This window comes from Salvelinus fontinalis, chromosome 13 (genome assembly GCF_029448725.1).
Source record: "Salvelinus fontinalis isolate EN_2023a chromosome 13, ASM2944872v1, whole genome shotgun sequence".
Lineage (NCBI taxonomy): Eukaryota > Metazoa > Chordata > Actinopteri > Salmoniformes > Salmonidae > Salvelinus > Salvelinus fontinalis.
Window position 1 is genome coordinate 19,204,928 of NC_074677.1, and position 20,809 is coordinate 19,225,736.

General features: G+C 43.5%; 1 protein-coding gene across 6 annotated transcripts in view; it reads right to left on the minus strand.

Moving 5' to 3' along the window:
• Nucleotides 1-95: 95 nt before the first annotated feature.
• sh3pxd2b (SH3 and PX domains 2B) overlaps nt 96-20,809 on the minus strand; it is a 62,113-nt gene continuing 41,399 nt past the window's right edge. Inside the window, exons 6-15 of one of the 6 annotated variants that reach the window (XM_055941984.1) lie at nt 10,799-10,824; nt 10,188-10,223; nt 9,021-9,152; nt 8,516-8,608; nt 7,872-7,961; nt 6,502-6,619; nt 6,135-6,331; nt 5,158-5,204; nt 4,850-4,975; nt 96-4,015 (exon numbers count right to left, since the gene is read on the minus strand). In XM_055941984.1, coding sequence (XP_055797959.1) covers nt 2,405-4,015; nt 4,850-4,975; nt 5,158-5,204; nt 6,135-6,331; nt 6,502-6,619; nt 7,872-7,961; nt 8,516-8,608; nt 9,021-9,152; nt 10,188-10,223; nt 10,799-10,824 — 2,476 coding nt within the window. In that variant the 3' untranslated portion in view covers nt 96-2,404. Of the gene's footprint in view, nt 4,016-4,849; nt 4,976-5,157; nt 5,205-6,134; nt 6,332-6,501; nt 6,620-7,871; nt 7,962-8,506; nt 8,609-9,020; nt 9,153-10,187; nt 10,224-10,798; nt 10,825-20,809 lie in introns of all 6 variants that reach the window. The other 5 variants (XM_055941983.1, XM_055941985.1, XM_055941988.1 and 2 more) reach the window with 5 other exon arrangements.

Genomic DNA, 20,809 nt, shown 5'->3' on the forward strand with positions numbered 1-20,809 from the left:
TTCTCCTTTTTGATACCATTTATGGCTTTAATGTTTAGGTTGCATCCATTTACTGAAAATACTAAAACATTTCCAAGGAAAACCAAGACACCATACAAAAATGAAAAATGTTTATTGACTTAATATGAAAGAAAATACACAAGAACAAGAAAATAAAAAACCCTACAGTACTAAGATGGGATATCTGATGGGAAAAGATGTCCTGCTGCATATCTCAAAGAAGAAAGAAAAAGTGCCTTTTGAAATGTATTAAATTGGCTGTTTTAGGGTAAAGTGTTACTTAAAGCAATAAGACTAACATCCCATACTGTTTTGTTACATTGCGGAGTTCACATCCCTGCTTGCCTTTGTCTTTATGCTTCAGTAAACATGTATTCTACAGTTTGAGTTTATCCAACTGTCATTCTAACCCAATCAACGTTCCACTAATTCAGGCCTTACTCCATGTGTTGATCATTATCATTACAAATATGACATTATGAATAGCATTACTTTTCAAGTGCACTATGCACACTGGCTAAAAGACGGAAAACCCCAAGTAACTTCACTGATCATTTCACTGTTACCAATGTTGGTCATGACCGGACACAGGCACTAAGTCCTTAAATCAAAGAAATGCAATCAAGTGTATTACTTTATCAGCCATGGAAGGACATTGGACATAGTACTCTAACATAAGATGATTCAGAGAAAAAAAAAAACTAGCATAGCAGCTAAGAGCAGATCAACCGTATTCAAAGATTCTCCAATGAACCTGTGAGCTACAGCCACTCCTAGCCTTGTCTGTGCATCTCCTAGGAGACCAACCCATAAGCCTTTTCACATGACCAACTCCAACATCCCAAAAACCCTTCATTCCACTACTGTATGACTGACTGGACCCTAGTTCCCAATTACCAGACCGGGCAAGAGGTGAAAAGTAAACAAAAAGTGACAACAGCTGACATTACTTCATTCTGGAAGTACAATAATTATTTTACTGAGTCTGTGCTTGAAACCAGTCAAGCACTAATGTAAAACAATGAGTAATGATCACACTTTATAATACTGTTTTATATTTGAGCACTGCTTTGGAGATTCAGTATTTTGTATTGTATCATTGCACAAATCACAGGTGAATTCCATAATTTAGGGGCTGTAGTAATGGTAGACCTTGTCCTACAGCATAATTATGGAATATTGTTTTTACCAGAAGCAGCCTGATGTAATCTCTACTTGAATCAGTCATTATTACTTGTGTGTTTTTACCATCGTACTGTGAACACCAGGGAAGGGGTCCATTTCATTTCAATGAAATCAATTCAGTCCATCCTGAGAGGAGATGAACTCTGACATACATTTCCCAATGTTAAGACCTCATGAGGTTTAAAAACATGGCTATGGCATTCATTTGTACACTACGTTCTCTCTGTCTGTTAAGCCACATTGTGAAACCTGAACCGTCTGAATCAGTCTGAACTGTCTGAACCAGTACGAACCGTCTGAATCAGTCTGAATAATCTGAAAAGTGCACATTTGTAAAAAATCAACCACAACATTATTATTCAGTTCCTAAAGAAAAAAGAAACACATTCACAAACACATGAACACTGTATAAATGTTTCTTATAATCACTTGGCAAAAACTCCTCTTGAAGTGTTGCTATTTTAGTTCTTGAAAAACAAAATGTCCTCTAGAACTTCCCTTGTAACCTCCGTTGCAGGCATAGTAGGAGGAGGGCTGTTCTTTGAGGTATCTGAGTATACATGGCCATCTAGGATCTGATCTAGGATTAGGTACACCCTGTTCATGTAATATTATTCATTATGATCTAAAAGGCAAAACTAATCCTAGATCAGCACTCCTACGAGACACTTTGCGAATACGGACCCTGGTTCCTCTATCGTATGGTCTGATTTATTTTTCATATGCATTGCACTGTCAGTTTCGACTCTACTCATTAGATTGAAGCATCTTTGATATGCTAACGGAGACACTAACTAGATAAATTGCATATATTTAAGCTTAAAGCACTTTGAATATTATACTGAGGCACAATATTATAGAAGGCTTGAAAGGACATATTTAGTTCTATTAGAAAGCTTGTGATACATATCATAAAATGACATAGGCTTGAGTAACATACTGTATGGCACAAAGTGAACTTGAAAGGGACATTTGCTTTTCCCGGATTTGATGCCTGGTAATTTGAAATGAGGATATAAAGTAAAACAAATATTTAAAAAGAAATGCAACAGAAACGTGTCATTGCTGGTTCATTCTCGCTCGAATGCTAAACAAATGGAATGTAACAAAGTAACAAACACATATATTTAAAAAAAGGTAACTATAAATAAAATAAAAAGCTAATTAAATACAATTAGTGATATCTTTATGTATTAAAAAAGCCAACAGAACCTGGTACTTAGGGTTTCTTGGTCAGGTAATTGGAGGGGATCCAGCCCTCTTTCATTGGCCCTTCTCCTAGATTTTTACAAAACCACCAGCCGCTGCTGTTCTTCTCCATCACCTGGAACATGGTGCCCTCCTTGAAGTTGGCCGTCTGATCGTCGCCCTCAAAGTCCGCCACGGCCAAGAACAGCTCCTCTTTACTGGGATCCTTGATTAGAGGAGGCAGCTTGTCCCTCGGAGGGCCTGGTTTCTCACTCTTAACCAGGGGCTTTGGGACCACCTTCTCTTTGTCTTTGGGTGGGGGTAGTACGAAGGCCTTGGGTTTAGGGGGAGGGGGCCTGCTGAGCTGGGGGGGAGCAGGCTTTGTGTCTGGGAGCTCTTTCAGGGGAGCTTTGGTTTCTGTGGGGCTGGACGGCTCAGAGGTCTTTTTGGGTGGAGGGGGTCTCCTAGGGAGGACGGCGGGTCTACCTGGAGGTTCTTTGTGTGGGGAAACAGCACATTTGTCCGGGCTCACCTGTCCGTGGCCGTTTTGCTGCTTGTGGGGGAATTTGGGCTCGTCAGTGGCCTTGCCATTGTAGAGAGCATTGGGGGCCGGGGGCATCTTGGGTAGGGCATTGATAGGGGGGCTGCTGGGACGCATCTTGGGGAGAACGTTATTAGGAGGGGGCATCTTGGGTAAAGCATTATTAGGGGGAAGGTTGGGGGGCGGCATCTTGGGGAGAACGTTGCTAGGGCCGTTGTTGGCTGCAGTGCCGTTTTGCTGACTTGGCTCTACTGATCCAGAGCCTGGTTCAACTGGCTTTGAAGGCTTCAGCTTGCTCCTCAGGTTGGTGATGTCCAGCTTGTTCTCAGCTGGCGGCTCTGGCTTGGCAGCTGGGACGGGTTTGGGCCGGACTATGGGTTTAGGCTTCATGAACAGTGCAAGGCCGGCGACCTCTGGTTTCTCCTCCGGTGGATCAAGCTTGGACTTGGGTGGTTGCTTAGCCACAGGTTTCAGGTTGAACTTCTTCACCTCTTTGGCGGAGACCTTGTGGCCACACTCCAGACCCATCTCATTCTTCAGATGCAGAGGCTTGTTCGTGACCTCTCTCTTGGGCTCGGGGGGCTTGTCGGGCTTGAAGGGGGCAGCTTTGGGGGTGAGCAGGGGCATGATGACACCCGGGGCTTGTGGTTTTGGAGGCATGGGTTTGGATAGGTCTGGCCTGGGTTTCTCCACAGTAATCTCAATGTCCAGGCTCTTGTTGATGGACTCCCTGCGGGGTGGCAAGGCTGGCTTCTCCTCAGCAGGTGGGGCAGACGGGGCGGGGGGCAGGGGTCCGGAGAAGGCTGATGCCCCCTTACTGGCGCTGGACTTCCAGTCTCTGAGTTTGGGCCGGGCTCCAGAATCGCTGCTCGTGGTGGGCTCGTCTGGCAGCGGTTTGGACCAGCTGTCCTCTTGCCCCGCGCCGCTGGCAGTGCCATCCTCCAGCTTCAGCTGGGCCATCTCGTTAGGCAGAGGTGCCAGGAAGTTAGGGCGCGGGGTCAAACTGGTCTTTTTGTATTTGTCGATGAAGGTAATGGGGGCCCAGCCCTCTTTGTCTTCAATCTGAATGTACCACCAGCCACTGGAGTTCTTCTCGATCACCTAGACAACAGAAAAAGGGGACCAGTGAGTCAATCAGGGAATTAGGAATCAAGACACAGCAGAAGTTGTACTCAGTCAGTGCATTTTGCAAAGCATCATTCAAATCCCATTCCATTCTGATTGTTTGTGAAATAATTGGCTTTTGAGTGATTAAGGAGAAGTAGAATGAGGTCTTAAGTCTCTGGGATGTTTTGCCTTAAAAGTCATTGTGAAAGTAGAGAAAAGTGTTATGCTGAATATTAGCGTGTCAGTTTGAAGAAGCGTCTATGTACTCCCTGTGACCAGAGAACCACGATATGTTATCTGGGGCAACATTAGGACAAGAAGCGAAAGTGGGCCCAAGAGCTATAGAACCCAGACGAGACAAGGAACTGGGCCCAAGGGCTATGGAAGCCAGACAAGGAACTGGGCCCAAGGACAATGGAACAAGACGAGATTAGGAAGTGGGCCAAGGGATGTTAAAACTATTGAAATGTCTGAAAAGGTCTTAAAATCAGGGTGAAGGGTCTGCGTCAATCACAGTGGAAAACTGCTGAAGTATAACATTGTATGAGTGGGGGGAGCTTTGCTAGAGAGTGCTGCTCCACTTGAGAGGTAGCTACGTATTCAGCTCTGTCATTCGAGGGGCACACATTACAGCTGTTGCGTCTTTGGTATTAATCAATTGAACTTCACTCTGAGTTTTGACTCTTTTGTGGTAAACAAATGTATTGCATATTGAATAAAATGTATCAATTAAATCTGAAAGGTTTCTCTAGGCGGGAGATGGTAGGCTGTTTGCCATCAAACAATAACCATCTACCACAATGTGATGAGATGTGACGTGTGTCTCACCTCCACTTTGACCCCAGCCTGGAAGCTGATGCCATCTGGGATGGTGGTCTGGAAGTCTGCAATGGTGTAGAATTCCTCCTCCACCTGAGGAGGGGTGGGCGGCTTGGGCAGGTTCTGCCCCCTCGGCTAGAGGGAGGGAGAGAGGGAGGGATGGTGTGAAGAAAGAAAAAGTGGGTCCGTATCAGATTTGACTTGTGGCAGATCAAAACATCAAATCAATGCAAAACTCATTAAGACAAATGTCTTTGTTAACGAGTGTTGTTGGAGTCGCAGGATGTGTGGTTAAGTGGTTAGTGGAGGGTACTTACGATGGTGAGATCCCTGCGTGGTGGTGGTCTCTGTCTCGCCCCCTGTTCTGTATGGGAAAAGGCAGAGGAAATCAGACTCCAGTGAGTCGCATCTCATTACAGCCCACTGCCTGCATTGACATCCACTCCTCATAGGAGAAGATATTAGTTCCAGAAAGAGAGAGAGAGAAACGAGGGAGCGAGAGATCGAGCAGTGTGTTCGATGCAGACTGATGAGCTCTGTAGACCGGGGCCTTCGGCTCTAACTATGTGTAATGGATCCTCAATAATGGAGGTGTAGTTGTGGGAGGCATTCAGCTCCTTAATGACTTACTAGGAAATAAAAGAGGATGTTTTACATTACTCTGGCATTGAGTTAGAGAGCTTTGCAGAGAAACATCTCTGAGGGAGGAGACATCTCTCATACAGATGAGATGTCTTGGTAACAATTTAAGTAAGCCTGCATGTATAAGGCTTTATTACTTGTTATAAGCACATATGAGGCTTTATAATGTCTTTGAATAATGCCTACCTGCAGGCTTTAAAGGAAAATTTCACAATTTTCCTACTTAATATTAATATACCAACATCAACATACGGTATGTCAAAATGTTGTGTTTCTGTTCTGTAGTAAAAAATATAGAGGAAGATAAGTGTTTTCAATGACATCATTGGCGTGCGTCATGTGATTTTAACCAATTGTGAGGAGGCTTTGCCTACTGTCTACTAATTGGTTGATGATGCCATTGGAAACACTTACCTTCCTCTACCTGTTTTATTACAGATCATAGAAACGCACAATTTTCACATTCCATATGTTGATTTTTGAAATGTTACTTTAAAGCCTGCAGGTAGGCATTATTCAAAGATATTAAAAAGCATCATACATTTTCACATATGTTGATGTTCGGGTGGTGTGAGATTTCCCATTAAGTTGAGTTACAGTTGTTAGTTGTTAAACGAGTTACTGTAGTTTACAGTTCTTAGTTCCCACTCACTGTGCTGCTTGGCAAAGGGGGAGAAGCCCTTGTCTTTCTGGTCCTTGCTGTCTCCTTTGCTCTCTTTGGCTTGGTTCTGCTGCTTGGAGAATCCATCCAGATCGTTGGTGCTGGCGTGGCCCACTGCCAGCTTCTGGCTCAGGATGTCGGCCTTCTTCAGGTAGGACGCCGGGGCCCAGCCCTCCTGTCCCTGGTACCTGTAGACGACAGCAGAGAGGTTACGTCTACGGTTTCAATAGAAAGAAACACAACAACAGCAGCAACCAACTCTGACACACACAGACATTCATACACTCAATGATATTCACATGGACACACAGCCTGCATCCCCGGTGGACAGACACGCTTCTGGGGTTTTGTGTTCTACCTGATCTTCCACCAGCCCTCCAGGTTCTTCTGAATGACCTCCACTGTCATGCCACTCTCCAGGTCGATCTCGTCTTGGTCTCTCGCTGCGTACGGGTAGATCACTGTGTACGTCTCCTCTGGAAATGGCGAAGAATACATCACAATAGGTGATGTATTTTATCCCATCTTGCATACTAACTTTCACAAGAATATCAATCAAGCGTATGGAATCAACAACTTGGCAGGGACAGCACATGATGGCATGTTGAGAGCGAATAGTTGGGACTAATCTCTTTGACTATATATGGTACACAATTGATAGTGTTCTTTCTTCATAGCAAATCCTAAAACCCTAGCCTCTCACTATCTGCTAGTGAACGTAGTGCATTAGCCCCCAGTACACAACTCAGTACACCACTCAGTACACCACTCAGTACACCACTCCAAGATCATAAACTGGTAACTGGTCTAAACCAGGGTAACAAGATCATAAACTGGTAACTGGTCTAAACCAGGGTAACAAGATCATAAACTGGTAACTAGTCTAAACCAGGGTAACAAGATCATAAGCTGGTAACTGGTCTAAACCAGGGTAACAAGATCATAAACTGGTAACTAGTCTAAACCAGGGTAACAAGATCATAAACTGGTAACTGGTCTAAACCAGGGTAACAAGATCATAAACTGGTAACTAGTCTAAACCAGGGTAACAAGATCATAAACTGGTAACTAGTCTAAACCAGGGTAACAAGATCATAAACTGGTAACTGGTCTAAACCAGGGTAACAAGATCATAAACTGGTAACTGGTCTAAACCAGGGTAACAAGATCATAAACTGGTAACTGGTCTAAACAAGGGTAAAACTCTCTGCAAGTATGTCCTTGTAGACAGGGCCTGGGCAGGATCTATCCTGTGGAGTGAGAAGATGTGTAACACACATCATGCAACACAAAGTATCCCTCCATCCTCCACCAACATTAAGCACACACAAACAAGACAGCATTACTAAGATTAGGACTTCACTAACACCTACTTCAAATAGATTAGGTTTTTATACCTAATCTACACGGCTCCCTTTTTTAAAGTCTACTGAATTAAAGTGATTGTTAAACAGATAGTGTATTTAGAAGGCACAAACAATTTAAAATATATCATATTAACTTCACTGAAATAACAAAGTGAGAAAAACTGAGCATTTTCCCACTGCATTCCATCGAGAAAACAAATAATACAAACATAGCGGTAGCATCCATTCTAATCCATGCCACACAACACACATGCCTTGCATCACTCTCCGTGCTTGGGTTGGTCATGCATGGGATTTGCATGCTAAACATGACATTCTACACACACATGAAGATTATGGGGAAAAGAGGCGTGCGTTCCACCTTGCCCAAACCCTGTGCTTGTGCTGAACAGATCCCCTAATGTTCGCCGGCGGCCCACATGCCTCAACAGTGACCAGTATCTCCGGGACACTGACGCAGAGCACAGTGGGCAGCAGGAAGTAGGAAGTAAGTACACAGGAAGTGAATACTCTGCTATGTGTTTGCTAGGTTCTAATAGACAGACAGTGACAGGTGATGGTGATTAGAACATTGTGAACAGATGGAAAGTCAGAGTTCATTTTCCCTTTGGTTATCTGGGTCCTCTTCCTACTGTTATCTTGCAACACCCCCCCCCCCCCCCCCCCCCGCACAAACACACACAAACACACTGTGTGAAAGAGTATTTTGTAATGCCAATACAAGTACTGTACAGATTTCAAGAGTTTCTGAGCATCCTGTTTCCTAGATTTGTTCATTTACAGTTCCACATTTCTTCTACATTTTAATCAATGACAGGACACATACTGTTTTGTCTCATTATGACTTGGAAGCAAGCCTTGAGCTGTTGACTCTCAGGCAGCAAACCTTGAGTTTTGACTGAGCTGTGCCCTAAGGCTGCCAGCATTGATCTGTAGTTACAGTTAGTTTTTATTCTGAATGTTGCCTAGGGCAGTGTGACAGATAGTGAGGGTTACCTTCCTCACCGGGCAGGGAGAAGTCATCAGGGTCATCCTGGGCCTCCAGGCAGGTGGCAGGGACCCAGCCCTGGGCCTCGTCAGAACTAACAAACCACCAACCTGCACACAGAAAGCAAAACACACACAGAAACACAGAACAGTCAGACACACAGCAGAGGCTCTCTCTGGGTCTTGGATTGGCCTTGTCTGTTTGGAAGACATCGTGATAGCATTATGTAGTCGTCTTGGTACACTTTAAAGTGCCTGTATCTGAGGCTTTCCTTCAAGTATGATAACATTCTTTCAGTTGATTAGGGCAAAAACAGTTACGAGACAGTGCGATTTCTTTATAAATTACGTTAAGGCCCCCAGGACTCAGGTTTTGTCTCAAATGGCACCCTATTCCCTTTATAGTGGACTAGTTTTGACCAGGGCCCATAGGCCCACCACTATATAGGCAATGGAGTGCCATTTGGGACACAACCTCAGTCGTTAAGCTAAAGGCTCCCTCCATCTGACCCAGATCTCGTACCAGACTCATTCTTCTCGATGACCTCCACCGTCTGTCCCACGTGCAGGCTGATCTCAGAGCTCTCCTGCTTCTCATAGTCAGTGACAGCCACGTACTGGTCCAGGAGCAGGGGGTCAGCTGCGCTGGAGTCTCCTGCAGGGAGAGGCACAGAGCACACACAGACATGTAGCGCTGACCTCTCTACCTGCCACCCCACCACAGAGAGCAGAGCGAGTCATAGGGGGAGGACGAGGACGAAGCAGGTGTGATTTTAGAGACAGGGAGGAGAAAATGGTGGCCAGAGAGCAGAGGGAAGGAGGGTCTGAGAGGGAGATATTGGGAGAAAGGACAGGAAGGAGGGTTATGCCAATCACAAACATGGCTGCCACAGAGACAGAGACAACCGCCACAAAGACACCCGACACTTACACTACCACAACGCTATAGGTTAGAACAACACGAGGACCTGCTCTGTGATGTGCACTTGGTGGGATGATAACCAGAGCTAACAGTGGAATGCACTCATAATATCCTCTAAATTCACAACAGTACACTCCCAAAAAGGATTCCATCCAGAAATTGAGCCTTGTATTTACACCATTCCGTCTCTAAATTAACCGTACAAGTAGTTGCTTCCAAACTTACTAGATATTATATATTATGAAAACTGTCCTGTCTGATTCCCCATGAGACAACAACACAGAATGAGGAGGGTTTTAGTTGTTGTTGGGGGTACAGCATCCACATCTATCAAGGTGACAGTTAATTCCCACAACCAAGACAAGGTTGAGTTCAGCATTAGAGCAAAGGGAGTTGGGCTGGGTGTACAGTCAGACACACACCATCTGATGCTCTCTTGACAAAGCTAACACACTGCCATGCACATCACACATCACAGTGAGCACATCACAGTGAGCACCAAGCTTGTCCCACCCTGCCCTCTCTAACACAACCTTCCCTAGCCTGGTCCCAGACCTGTATTTGCGTTGGCTGAAACAGAGGCGTTGGCTGAGCAGATACAGATCTGGGACCAGGTCCTTCCCCCTCGCTACTCCGCACTGCCCAGTCCCACCTCAGAGCCATGTCCCAGCTAAAGGCCCAGCAGACAGGGACCAGGAACAGGCCAAACGGATGGCTAGCAACCCGGGGCCACACACAGAGCACGGCCAAGCATGATTCTGTTACTACCTCTCTTGAGGAAAGTAGTCGCTCTCTCCACAATGCCTGATGGAGGGAAATTAAGGAGAATGAAATTGAAACTTGACATGGATGGGTTGGTTAGATTAACAAAGAAAGGGAAAAACAATTTTTGAAACACTTTTTAGAAGTAATGGTCTATATCTAACTTCAAGAAATTAAATATATCATTGAATTACTACAGTCTCCCTATGATCCTAAATATTTTGATTGCAATCGTTTTAGAAAATAATGGAGCACATATCCAACATCACAGCTAGAGGGCGCTCATATCTCAATTGAGAAATGTAGTGAGCTGTCCTAAGATGCTACGGCTGGTGTAGGAAATGTTTATCCTAATTAATGTTTCTATTTCACTTCAGAGCTCATCCATATGATATTTTCTACATAAACTACATACCACAAACAAGGATGTAGTCCTGTAGCTCAGTTGGTAGAGCATGGTGCTTGCAATGCCAAGGTTGTTGTGGGATTGATTCCCACAGGGAACCAGTATGAAAATGTATACACTCACTACTGTAAGTTGCTCTGGAAAAGAGCGTCTGCTAAACATAAAATGCAATAACAACTTAACCCAAAATAGAATACTAAAGTGGACTTACCGGACTTCTTCTTTCCAATGGGTTCCCTGTAAAAGAGAACAACTTGTTAGAAGAAGTACTTAACTTAAAGAGCCAGCAAAGGAGTTAAAAACTTCTTGTCAATAGGGGGGTGCTGTTTTCACTTTGGAAAAAATCGTGCCCAAATGAAACGGCCTCGTACTCTTTTCTAGATCATACAATATGCATATTATTATTACTATTGGATAGAAAACACTCAGAAGTTTCTAAAACTGTTTGAATTATATCTGTGAGTAAAACAGAACTCATTTTGCAGCAAACTTCCATACAGGAAGGGAAAAATCTGAAAACGAGGCTCTGTTTCAGGGCCTGCCTATTCAACTGGCTTTTATTTATCGATATGCATGCACTTCATACGCCTTCCACTAGATGTCAACAGGCAGTGGAAGGTAGAATGGGGTGTCTAGCTTGATCTGAGGCCGAACAAAAGCTTTTGGAGTGACAGGTCCGGAATTTTCTTTGTCTTCTCAGGCGCGCGGCGGAGCTCGACATTGTGTTCTGAAAAGCGTTCGGTATACACGGCGAATATCTCCGGCTCTGATTTTATTTGATACATATGATAATAACATCATAAAGTAGGTTTTTTCAACCGAGTTTTATCAGTTAATTCAACGTTTATTGGGACTTTTGGAGTTTTCCGTTCTTTGCGTCAAGAGAGGATGGGAATGTTAGCAACCTTGGCTAGCATTGTGGCGTGAATTCGACAGAAGAAATGGACATTCTAAAACCAAACAACGATTTATTCTGGACCAAGGACTCCTTGTACAACATTCTGATGGAAGCTCAGCAAAAGTAAGAAAACATTTATGATGTTATTTCGTATTTCTGTGTAAAATGTTGAGTCCTATTCTCCGCCGTTTTGGTGAGCGCTGTCTCGCAATAACGCAAGCTGTATGTTATGGTAAAGTTATTTTTAAAAATCTACATCGATATTTTGGGTCCATGGCCAGGAAACTCCCCAGACTTTAATCCCATTGAGAACTTGTGGTCAATCCTCAAGAGGAAGGTGGACAAACAAAACCCCACAAATTCTGACAAACTCAAAGCATTGATTATGCAAGAATGGGCTGCCATCAGTCAGGATGTGGCCCAGAAGTTAATTGACAGCATGCCAGGGCGGATTACAGAGGTCTTGAAAAAGAAGGGTCAAATTGAATCAAAGTATATTTGTCTGGTGCGCTGAATACAACAGGTGTAGGTAGACCTTACAGTGAAATGTTTACTTACAGGCTTTAACCAATAGTGCAAAAAGGTATTAGGTGAACAATAGGTTGGTAAAGAAATAAAACAACAGTAAAAAGACAGGCTACATACAGTAGCAAGGCTATAAAAGTAGCGAGGCTACATACAGACACCAGTTAGTCAGGCTGATTGAGGTAGTATGTACATGTAGATATGGTTAAAGTGACTATGCATATATGATGAACAGACAGTAGCAGTAGTGTAAAAGAGGGGTTGGCGGGTGGTGGGTGAGACACAATGCAGATAGCCCGGTTAGCCAATGTGCGGGAGCACTGGTTGGTCAGCCCAATTGAGGTAGTATGTACATGAATGTATAGTTAAAGTGACTATGCATATATGATAAAAGCCTTTGACACTTATGAAATGCTTGTTATTATACTTCAGTATTTCATAGTAACATCTGACACAAATATCTAAAGACACTGAAGCTACAAACTTTGTGGAAATTAATATTTGCGTCATTCTCAAAACTTTTGGCCAACTTTTGTGTATTCTGTGTTATTATTTATTTAGTTAGTAAATAAATAATTAAACCAATTTGTGTAGTACTGAATAATCTGCAAAGGTTGGGGTTCCTGCAGATCCAAGAAGGTCACGACTGTTCAGAATGAGAACTGATATGAGGTAATGATTAATAAGTGACTGTTATCGATATATAATTTATATCTTCTAGAGTTTAATTCGGGATAGTAACTCGTTAAACAACTTCTTCCGTGGTGCCCCAAATTTCTAATGAGTTAATTGAAACATGGTTAATTTAAAATCGGGTAATAATTAAACATAGTTAGTGGATTAAATAAATAACAGTCATCAGATGAATGAAAGTCACGTCACGACACTAACCACCATAGACCCAGTCCAATTTGCATACTGCCCCAACAGATCCATAGACAACGCAATCTCAATTGCTCTCCACACTGCCCTCACTCACCTAGATAAGAGGAATTCCTATGTGAGAATGCTGTTCATTGACTACAGCTCAGCGTTCAACACCATAGTGCCCTACAAGCTCATCACCAAGCTTAGGACTCTGGATCTGAACATCTCCCTCTGCAACTGGATCCTGGACTTCCTGACGGGCTGGCCCCAGGTGGTGAGGTTAGACAACATCACCTCCACCACGCTGACCTTTAACACAGGGGCCCCACAGGGGTTTGTGCTTAGTCACCTCATGTACTCTTTGTTCACCCATGACTGTGTGGCCACACAAGACTCCAACACCATCATCAAGTTCACAGACGATACGACGGTGGTAGGCCTGATCATCGGCGACGATGAGTCAGCCTACAGGGAGGAGGTCAGTGACCTGACAGTGTGGTGCTGTAGCAACAACCTCTCCCTCAACGTCAGCAAGACACCCACAAATTCTCAAAAGGTTCTACAGCTGTACCATTGCTTGGTATGGCAATAGCACCTCCCTCGATCGCATGGCGCAACAGAGGGTTGTGCGGACAGCCCAGTACATCAGTACTATATCAGGCGGTGTGAAAAGAAGGCCCGGAAAATTGTAAAAGACTCCGACCACCAAAGCCATAGACTATTTTCTCTGCTGCTGCACGGCAAGAGGTACCGGTGCATCAAGTCTGACACCAACAGGCTCTTGAACAGCTTCTATCCCAAAGCAATACAACTGATAAATAGCAAACAAAATAGCTAGACAGACTATCTGAGTTAACCTTGTATTTTTATTGACCTTTTATTTCAGTATTTGCAGTATTTGTCTGAATGCACACTCACAGGGCCCTACACACTCACACACACTGTCACTCCGACACACAAATACTCACTCCATCATTTGCTCCCTCACACGTAATTTGCACATACATTTATACTGACTCTATACACCCGCACTCCCACCCACATACAAGCTGCTGCTACTCTGTTTATATTATATGCTGTAGCCTAGTCCCCTTACCCCTAAACATATCTACCTCCCTCACTCTAGTATCCCTGCACATGTAAATATGGTATTGGAACTGACTTTTTAAATATTTCCTGTATATAGTATGCTTACTTACTTACTTAATTGTGTTTTTCATATTTCCTATTCTTATTTCTCATGTGTGTTTTTTCTAGTAATACATTTTTATTGATTATTGCATTGTTGGGTTTTGAGTTTATAAAAAAGGAATTTCACTGTATTTCACTGTGCATGTGACATTAAAACTTGAAACTTTTAATGGGCTTTCTCCATTCCATTTCATATTCAACCAAACTTATACAAAACAGACAGTGAAGTAATCCAATTTGTAAATGTTTTAATTGATTTACCATTGTATCAAAATATATTTTTAGGCGATACTGGAAAAATCCATACTGGTATCTGGACCATATAGCCCATAATGAGTCTGTGATACTGGGTTGAATGAGATCAGTTTGTTTTATCCATTAGGACAGCAATCCTCCATCCATTTTCATCAGGAGGCAGCTAATTCAATGTCCAGTTGCTAGTGAAAACTGAAGTGGCTAATTCAGACAGACTTTTTTCTCTCTCTCTCCCTCTGTCCCTCCCTGTCCCTCTCTGCCTCTCAATTCAATTAACATTTCAATTTACGGGGCTTTATTTATTTCACAAAAGTGAAATAAACAATGAAAAATTAACAGTAAACATTACACTCATAAAAGTTCCAAAAGAATAAAGACATTGACAGCATAATTACCTAGAGATTAGCGTATCTCAATTCCATTCATTTCTCTCTCTCGGACGGACATCAAAGTGTTCAGAGCGTGTATGATCTATTTTTTTTATTTTGAACCTACAAAAAATACAAACATTGTATTTTTTTTATTTATTTTACCTTTATTTAACTAGGCAACTCAGTTAAGAACAAATTCTTACTTACAAAGACAGCCTACCGGGGAACATTGGGTTAACTGCCTTGTTCAGGGGCAGAAAGACAGATTATTACCTTGTCAGCTCAGGGATTTGATCCAGCAACCTTTCGGTTACTGGCCCAACGCTCTAATCACTAGGCTATGTGGTGGGTCTGACACACACTGCTCCCTTAAGTTCTGCTTCCACTACCCCAAAGCAGGAGTGAGAACAGCTCAGAAGCTCTCTCTCTCCTAATTTGTTTTTCTCTCGCTCTCTCATTCTCTCTCTCTCTCTCTCTCTACACCTGCTGTCTTTTCTTCTCACTCTCTCCATTTATCTTCTTTCATCACTGTTCTACGTCTCTTGTTCATTTATTCCTGGCAACTGTCCGTCTTATTTTCCTCCAAATTCACACTCTCAATCACATAATGCATTGTTCGCCTGGCAACCCTGTTGATTGCACTGGCCCAGTCGTAATAAATCTCCAACCATTAGTTTGCCCATCCATTAGCATGCTGAAAAAAAGAGGAGGTCTCCAGCCAAGACAACCCTAGCTCCACCACTAGCCTGGCTTATCAAAGGGAAGCAGAGGGCTAGAGATATGGCCGGGACTATACCAGTATTGTGATACTCGTTAGTATCGTGGTAAGGAAACAAAACACAAAGTACATTTTAAATCAAATCAAATGTCATTGGTCACATACACGTGTTTAGCAGATGTTATTGCAGGTGTAGCGAAATGCTTGTGCTTCCAGTTCTGACAGTGCAGCAATATCTAACAGGTAATGTGTAACAATTTCACAACATATACCCAATACACGCAAATCTAAGTAAAGGAATGGAATTAAGAATAGATATTTGGACCAGCAATGTCAGAGTGGCATAGACTAAGCAGAAAAGTATAGAATGCAGTATATACATATGAGATGAGTAGTGCAAGATATGTAAACATTATTAAAGTGACATTATTAAAGTCACTGGTGTTCCATTTATTAAAGTGGCCAATGATTCAAGTCTGTGTATATAGGCAGCAGCCTCTCTGTGCTAGTGATGGCTATTTAAGAGATAGAAGCTGTTTTTCAGTCTCTCGGTCCCAGCTTTGATGCACCTGTACTGACCTCGCCTTCTGGATGATAGCAGGGTGAACAGGCAGTGGATCGAGTGGCTGTTGTGTTTGATGATCTTTTTGGCCTTCCTGTGACATCGGGTGCTGTGGTGTCCTGGAGGGCAGGTAGTTTGCCCCCAGTGATGCATTGTGCAGACCGCACCACCCTCTGGAGAGACCTGCGGTTGTGGGCGGTGCAGTTGCCATACCAGGCGGTGATACAGCCCGACAGCATGCTCTCAACTGTTCATCTGTAAAAGTTTGTGAGCGTTTTAGGTGACAAGTCAAATTTCTTTAGCCTCCTGCGGGTGAAGAGGCGCTGTTACGCATTCTTCATCACACTGTCTGTGTGGGTGGACCATTTCAGTTTGTCAGTGATGTGTACGCCGAGGAACTTAAAACTTTCAACCTTCTCCACTGCGGTCCCATCGATGTGGATAGGGGGGTGCTCCCTCTGCTGTTTCCTGAAGTCCACAATCATCTCCTTTGTTTTCTTGACGTTGAGTGAGAGGTTATTTTCCTGGCACCACACTCCCAGAGCCCTCACCTCCTCCCTGTAGGCTGTCTCGTTGTTGTTGTTAATCAAGCCTACTACTGGTGTGTCGTCTGCAAACTTAATGATTGAGTTGGAGGCGTGCTTGGCCACACAGTCATGGGTGAAAAGGGAGTACAGGAGGGGGCTGAGCACGCACCCTTGTGGGGCCCCAGTGCTGAGGATCAGCAAAGTGGAGATGTTGTTTCCTACCTTCACCACCTGGGGGCAGCCCGTCAGGAAGTCCACGACCTAATTGCACAGGGTGGGGTTCAGACCCAGGGCCTCAAGCTTAATAATGAGCTTGGAGGGTACTATGGTGTTGAATGCTGAGCTATAGTCAATGAATAGCATTCTTACATGGGTATTCCTCTTGTCAAGATGGGATAGGGCAACGTGCAGTGTGATGGCGATTGCATCGTCTGTGGACCTATTGCGGCGGTAAGCAAATTGAAGTGGGTCTAGGGTGACAGGTAAGGTGGAGGTGATTATGATCCTTGACTAGTCTCTCAAAGCACTTCATAATGACAGAAGTGAGTGCTACGGGGCGATAGTAATTTAGTTCAGTTATCTTTGCATACTTAGTTACAGGAACAATGGTGACAATCTTGAAGCATGTGGGGACAGCAGACTAGGATATGGAGACAAACTAAACACCTTCTTTGCCTGCTTTGAGGATAACACAGTGCCACTGACGCGGCCCGCTACCAAGGACTGTGGGCCCTCCTTCTCCGTGGCCAACGTGAGTAAGACATTTAAATGTGCTAACTTCTTTAGTAAAACAGCCCTATTGTTGGAAACAAACATCATGTCATCCAGTCACATGTATTTATTTTCCAAGATATAGTACACAATATTTTACATACAGCAGGTTTTTAAAGGACCAAAGAATTTGCTTCGTGTTTGGGAGTCAGAACAGGGTAAAAAAGACTGTGCCATACTGGGATAGACAGGACCACACTGATGACTCAACTAGGTAGTGTCCAGTATACTGTACATTAACAAGAGTTTTCCATCAGACCAAATCAGCCCTCCCCTCATGCCAAATTAGTTTTCATTGGACCATGGATGAGCCAATCATGGTCATGGAGACATTGAATAGGACTGGGTCCAATATGGAGCTTTAGGCCTGTAAAACTAAAACACAGCTGCTCCCTAAACCAAAAGCAAGCCCATTCCACTACCAGGTGCCAGGCCACAAAGGTCCAATAATGAGCTAGCTGTATGGGGTGCCAGCCATTTCTCTCTTCTATACTGACTGTACAAAATATTAGGAAGTGTTCAAAAGTGTTCCACAGGGGACGCTTCCCACAGTTGTGTCAAGTTGGCTGGATGTCCATCTCTCTACTCTACTCTCTACTCTCCCATGCCTGCTACTTCAATCTTTCTGATGGACAGACAGTGACATCCCTCCCTACTCCGGTAGATTTATAGAGGGCTGTATTTCATCCCTCCATAGAGACCCAAAGAGAGAGGGGCTGCTGGTGCAATGTCAGCTGAAAACAATGTCTGCATTAGGAAAGAGCTATAATCCAATTTGAATAAAGATAAACCAAGGTCTTTTCTATATTCATCTGCCTCTCAATCCCGCCTTCCACCCCCCCCCCCCCCGTCCCCAGTAGCAGATGCTTGGGATTTGTCTGTCTGAGATGTAGCTAATAATGTATGTGTCCTTGGCAACAGCCAGAGGGAACTAGCTCTGGTCTGTCTGTCTGCGGAGGTGACCCGACAGGAGCCATTCATACTGGCCAGAGCAGTGACAGGCCTTGTATTCTTCTCCTTCCACAGAGAGCCATCTCCCCTGCAGTCACTGAACACACCATGCATATTGTAACAGACAATCAGGCAGCCATCTTGGATTTCGACTAAGGTACTCACAACTGCAATAATGTCGATGGCCAACAAACACAGAGGAATGATAAGCACCCCTGTGCAAAAGCTATCGCTGATTAACGCAGATTTACAGTACCAGTCAAAAGTTTGGACACCTACGCATTCAAGGGTTTTTCTTTATTTTGACTATTTTCTACATTGTAGAATAATAGTGAAGACATCAAAACTAGGAAATAACACATCATGAAGTAACCAAAGAAGTTTTAAACACATGAAAATATATTTTATATTTAAGATTCTTCAAAGAAGCCACCCTTTGCCTTGATGACATATTTGCACACTCTTGGCATTCTCTCAACCAGCTTCACCTGGAATGGTTTTCCAACTGTCTTGAAGGAGTTACCACATATGCTGAGCACTTGTTGGCTGCTTTTCCTTCACACTGCGGTCCAACTCATCACAAACCATCTCAATTGGGGTAAGGTCAGGTGATTGTGGAGGCCAGATCATCTGATGCAGCACTCTATCACTCTCCTTCTTGGTCAAATAGTCCTTACACAGCCTGGAGGTGTGTTGGGTCATTGTCCTATGGAAAAACAAATTATAGTCCCACTAAGAGCAAACCAGATGGGAAGGCGTATCGCTGCAGAATGCTATGGTAGCCATGCCGGTTAAGTGTTCTTTGAATTCTAAATAAATCACAGACAGTGTCACCAGCAAAGCACCCCCATACCATCACACCTCCTCCTCCATGCTTCACGGTGGGAGTCACACATGCAGAGATCATCCATTCAGCTACTCTGCGTCAAACGAAGACATGGCGGTTGGAACCACAAATCTCAAATTTGGACTCATCAGACCAAAGGACAGATTTCCACCGGTCTAATGTCCATTGCTCATGTTTCTTGGCCCAAGCAAGTCTCTTCTTATTATTGGTGTCCTTTAGTAGTGGTTTCTTTGCAGCAATTTGACGATGAAGGCCTGATTCATGCAGTCTCCTCTGAACTGTTGATGTTGAGGTTTGTCTGTTACTTGAACTCTGTGAAGCATTTATTTGGGCTGCAATTTCTGAGGCTGGTAACTCTAATGAATGTGTCCTCTGCAGCAGAGTTAACTCTGGGTCTTCCTTTCCTGTGGCGGTCCCCATGAGAGACAGTTTCATCATAGCGGTTTTTGCGACTGCACTTGAAGAAACTTTTGAAGTTCTTGAAATGTTCTGCATTGACTGAAATTCATGTAATGATGGACTGTCATTTCTCTTTGCTTATTTGAGCTGTTCTTGCCATAATATGGACTTGGTCTTTTACCAAATAGCTCTATCTTCTGTATACCCCTACCTTGTCACGACTCAACATAAATTCCACAAATTAGCTTTGTCATGACGTTGGCCTGGGGGTAGGTTTATGACAGTCATAAATACCTCTTTCCCCCTTTTTCTCTCTCCCTACTATAACTGATGTGACATAAGAAAACCCTTTGGTTAACATAGAGATTCTGGGAACATCAGAAGTTGGGGGGGAAATGAACTATATTCTGGTAATCCGACCAACTGAACATATGCGGTGGTACTTAAGGTATATTATGTCAGTTCGATTGCCCTCTGACACATTCTCATCAATGATAGAATGACAAACTCTACTGTGGAAAGTCTAAACGTCAGAGGTATCGGATTCACATGGAATTGTTGTTTAATTCAAATGTTTGAATGTAACGTTCCTGACCTGTTTTATGTTGTTTTTGTATGTGTTTATGGTCAGGGCGTGTGTGTTGGGTGGGCAGTCTATGTTTTCTGTTTCTATGTTGGTTTTGGGTTGCCTGGTATGGCTCTTAATTAGAGGCAGGTGTTTTGCGTTTTCCTCTAATTGAGAGTCATATTTAGGTAGGGTGTTCTCACTGTTTGTTTGTGGGTGATTGTCTTCCGTATCTGTGTTATGGTTTGCACCATACGGGACTGTTTGGTTGTTCGTTCGTTTTGATGTAGTCTGTTCCTGTCCGTGAGTTTTACGTTTAGTTAGTTAAGTTCATGTTCAGGTTTCGTCTACGTCGTTTTCTTGTTTTGTAATTTTGTAAAAGTGTTTGTTTTCGTGTGCCGTCGTTACGAATAAAGAGATGGCTTATTTCCCTAATGCTGCATTTTGGTCTACTGATCCTTCTCTCCTCTCCTCATCCGAGGACGAGGAGAACGACAGCCCTTACATTGAATATGAAATTATTTGTTAAGAGATGAAATGTAATTTTAGCTTCCAAATGAGAGATTTGGGTTTTCATAAGTTTGGCTTCTGCTCAACCAGGGGCCCGCCCCTGTGAAGAGACATGGGTTATAAACTTTTCAGACACCCCCTCTCCCTCCACTATAAAAGCCATTGACAAAAATATAACTTCCTGTTCCGGGTACATTTAGGATGACGATCCGATGTCAGAATGGTTCAGATAATAACTACAGAACTAAGCCAACATCAGCATGGA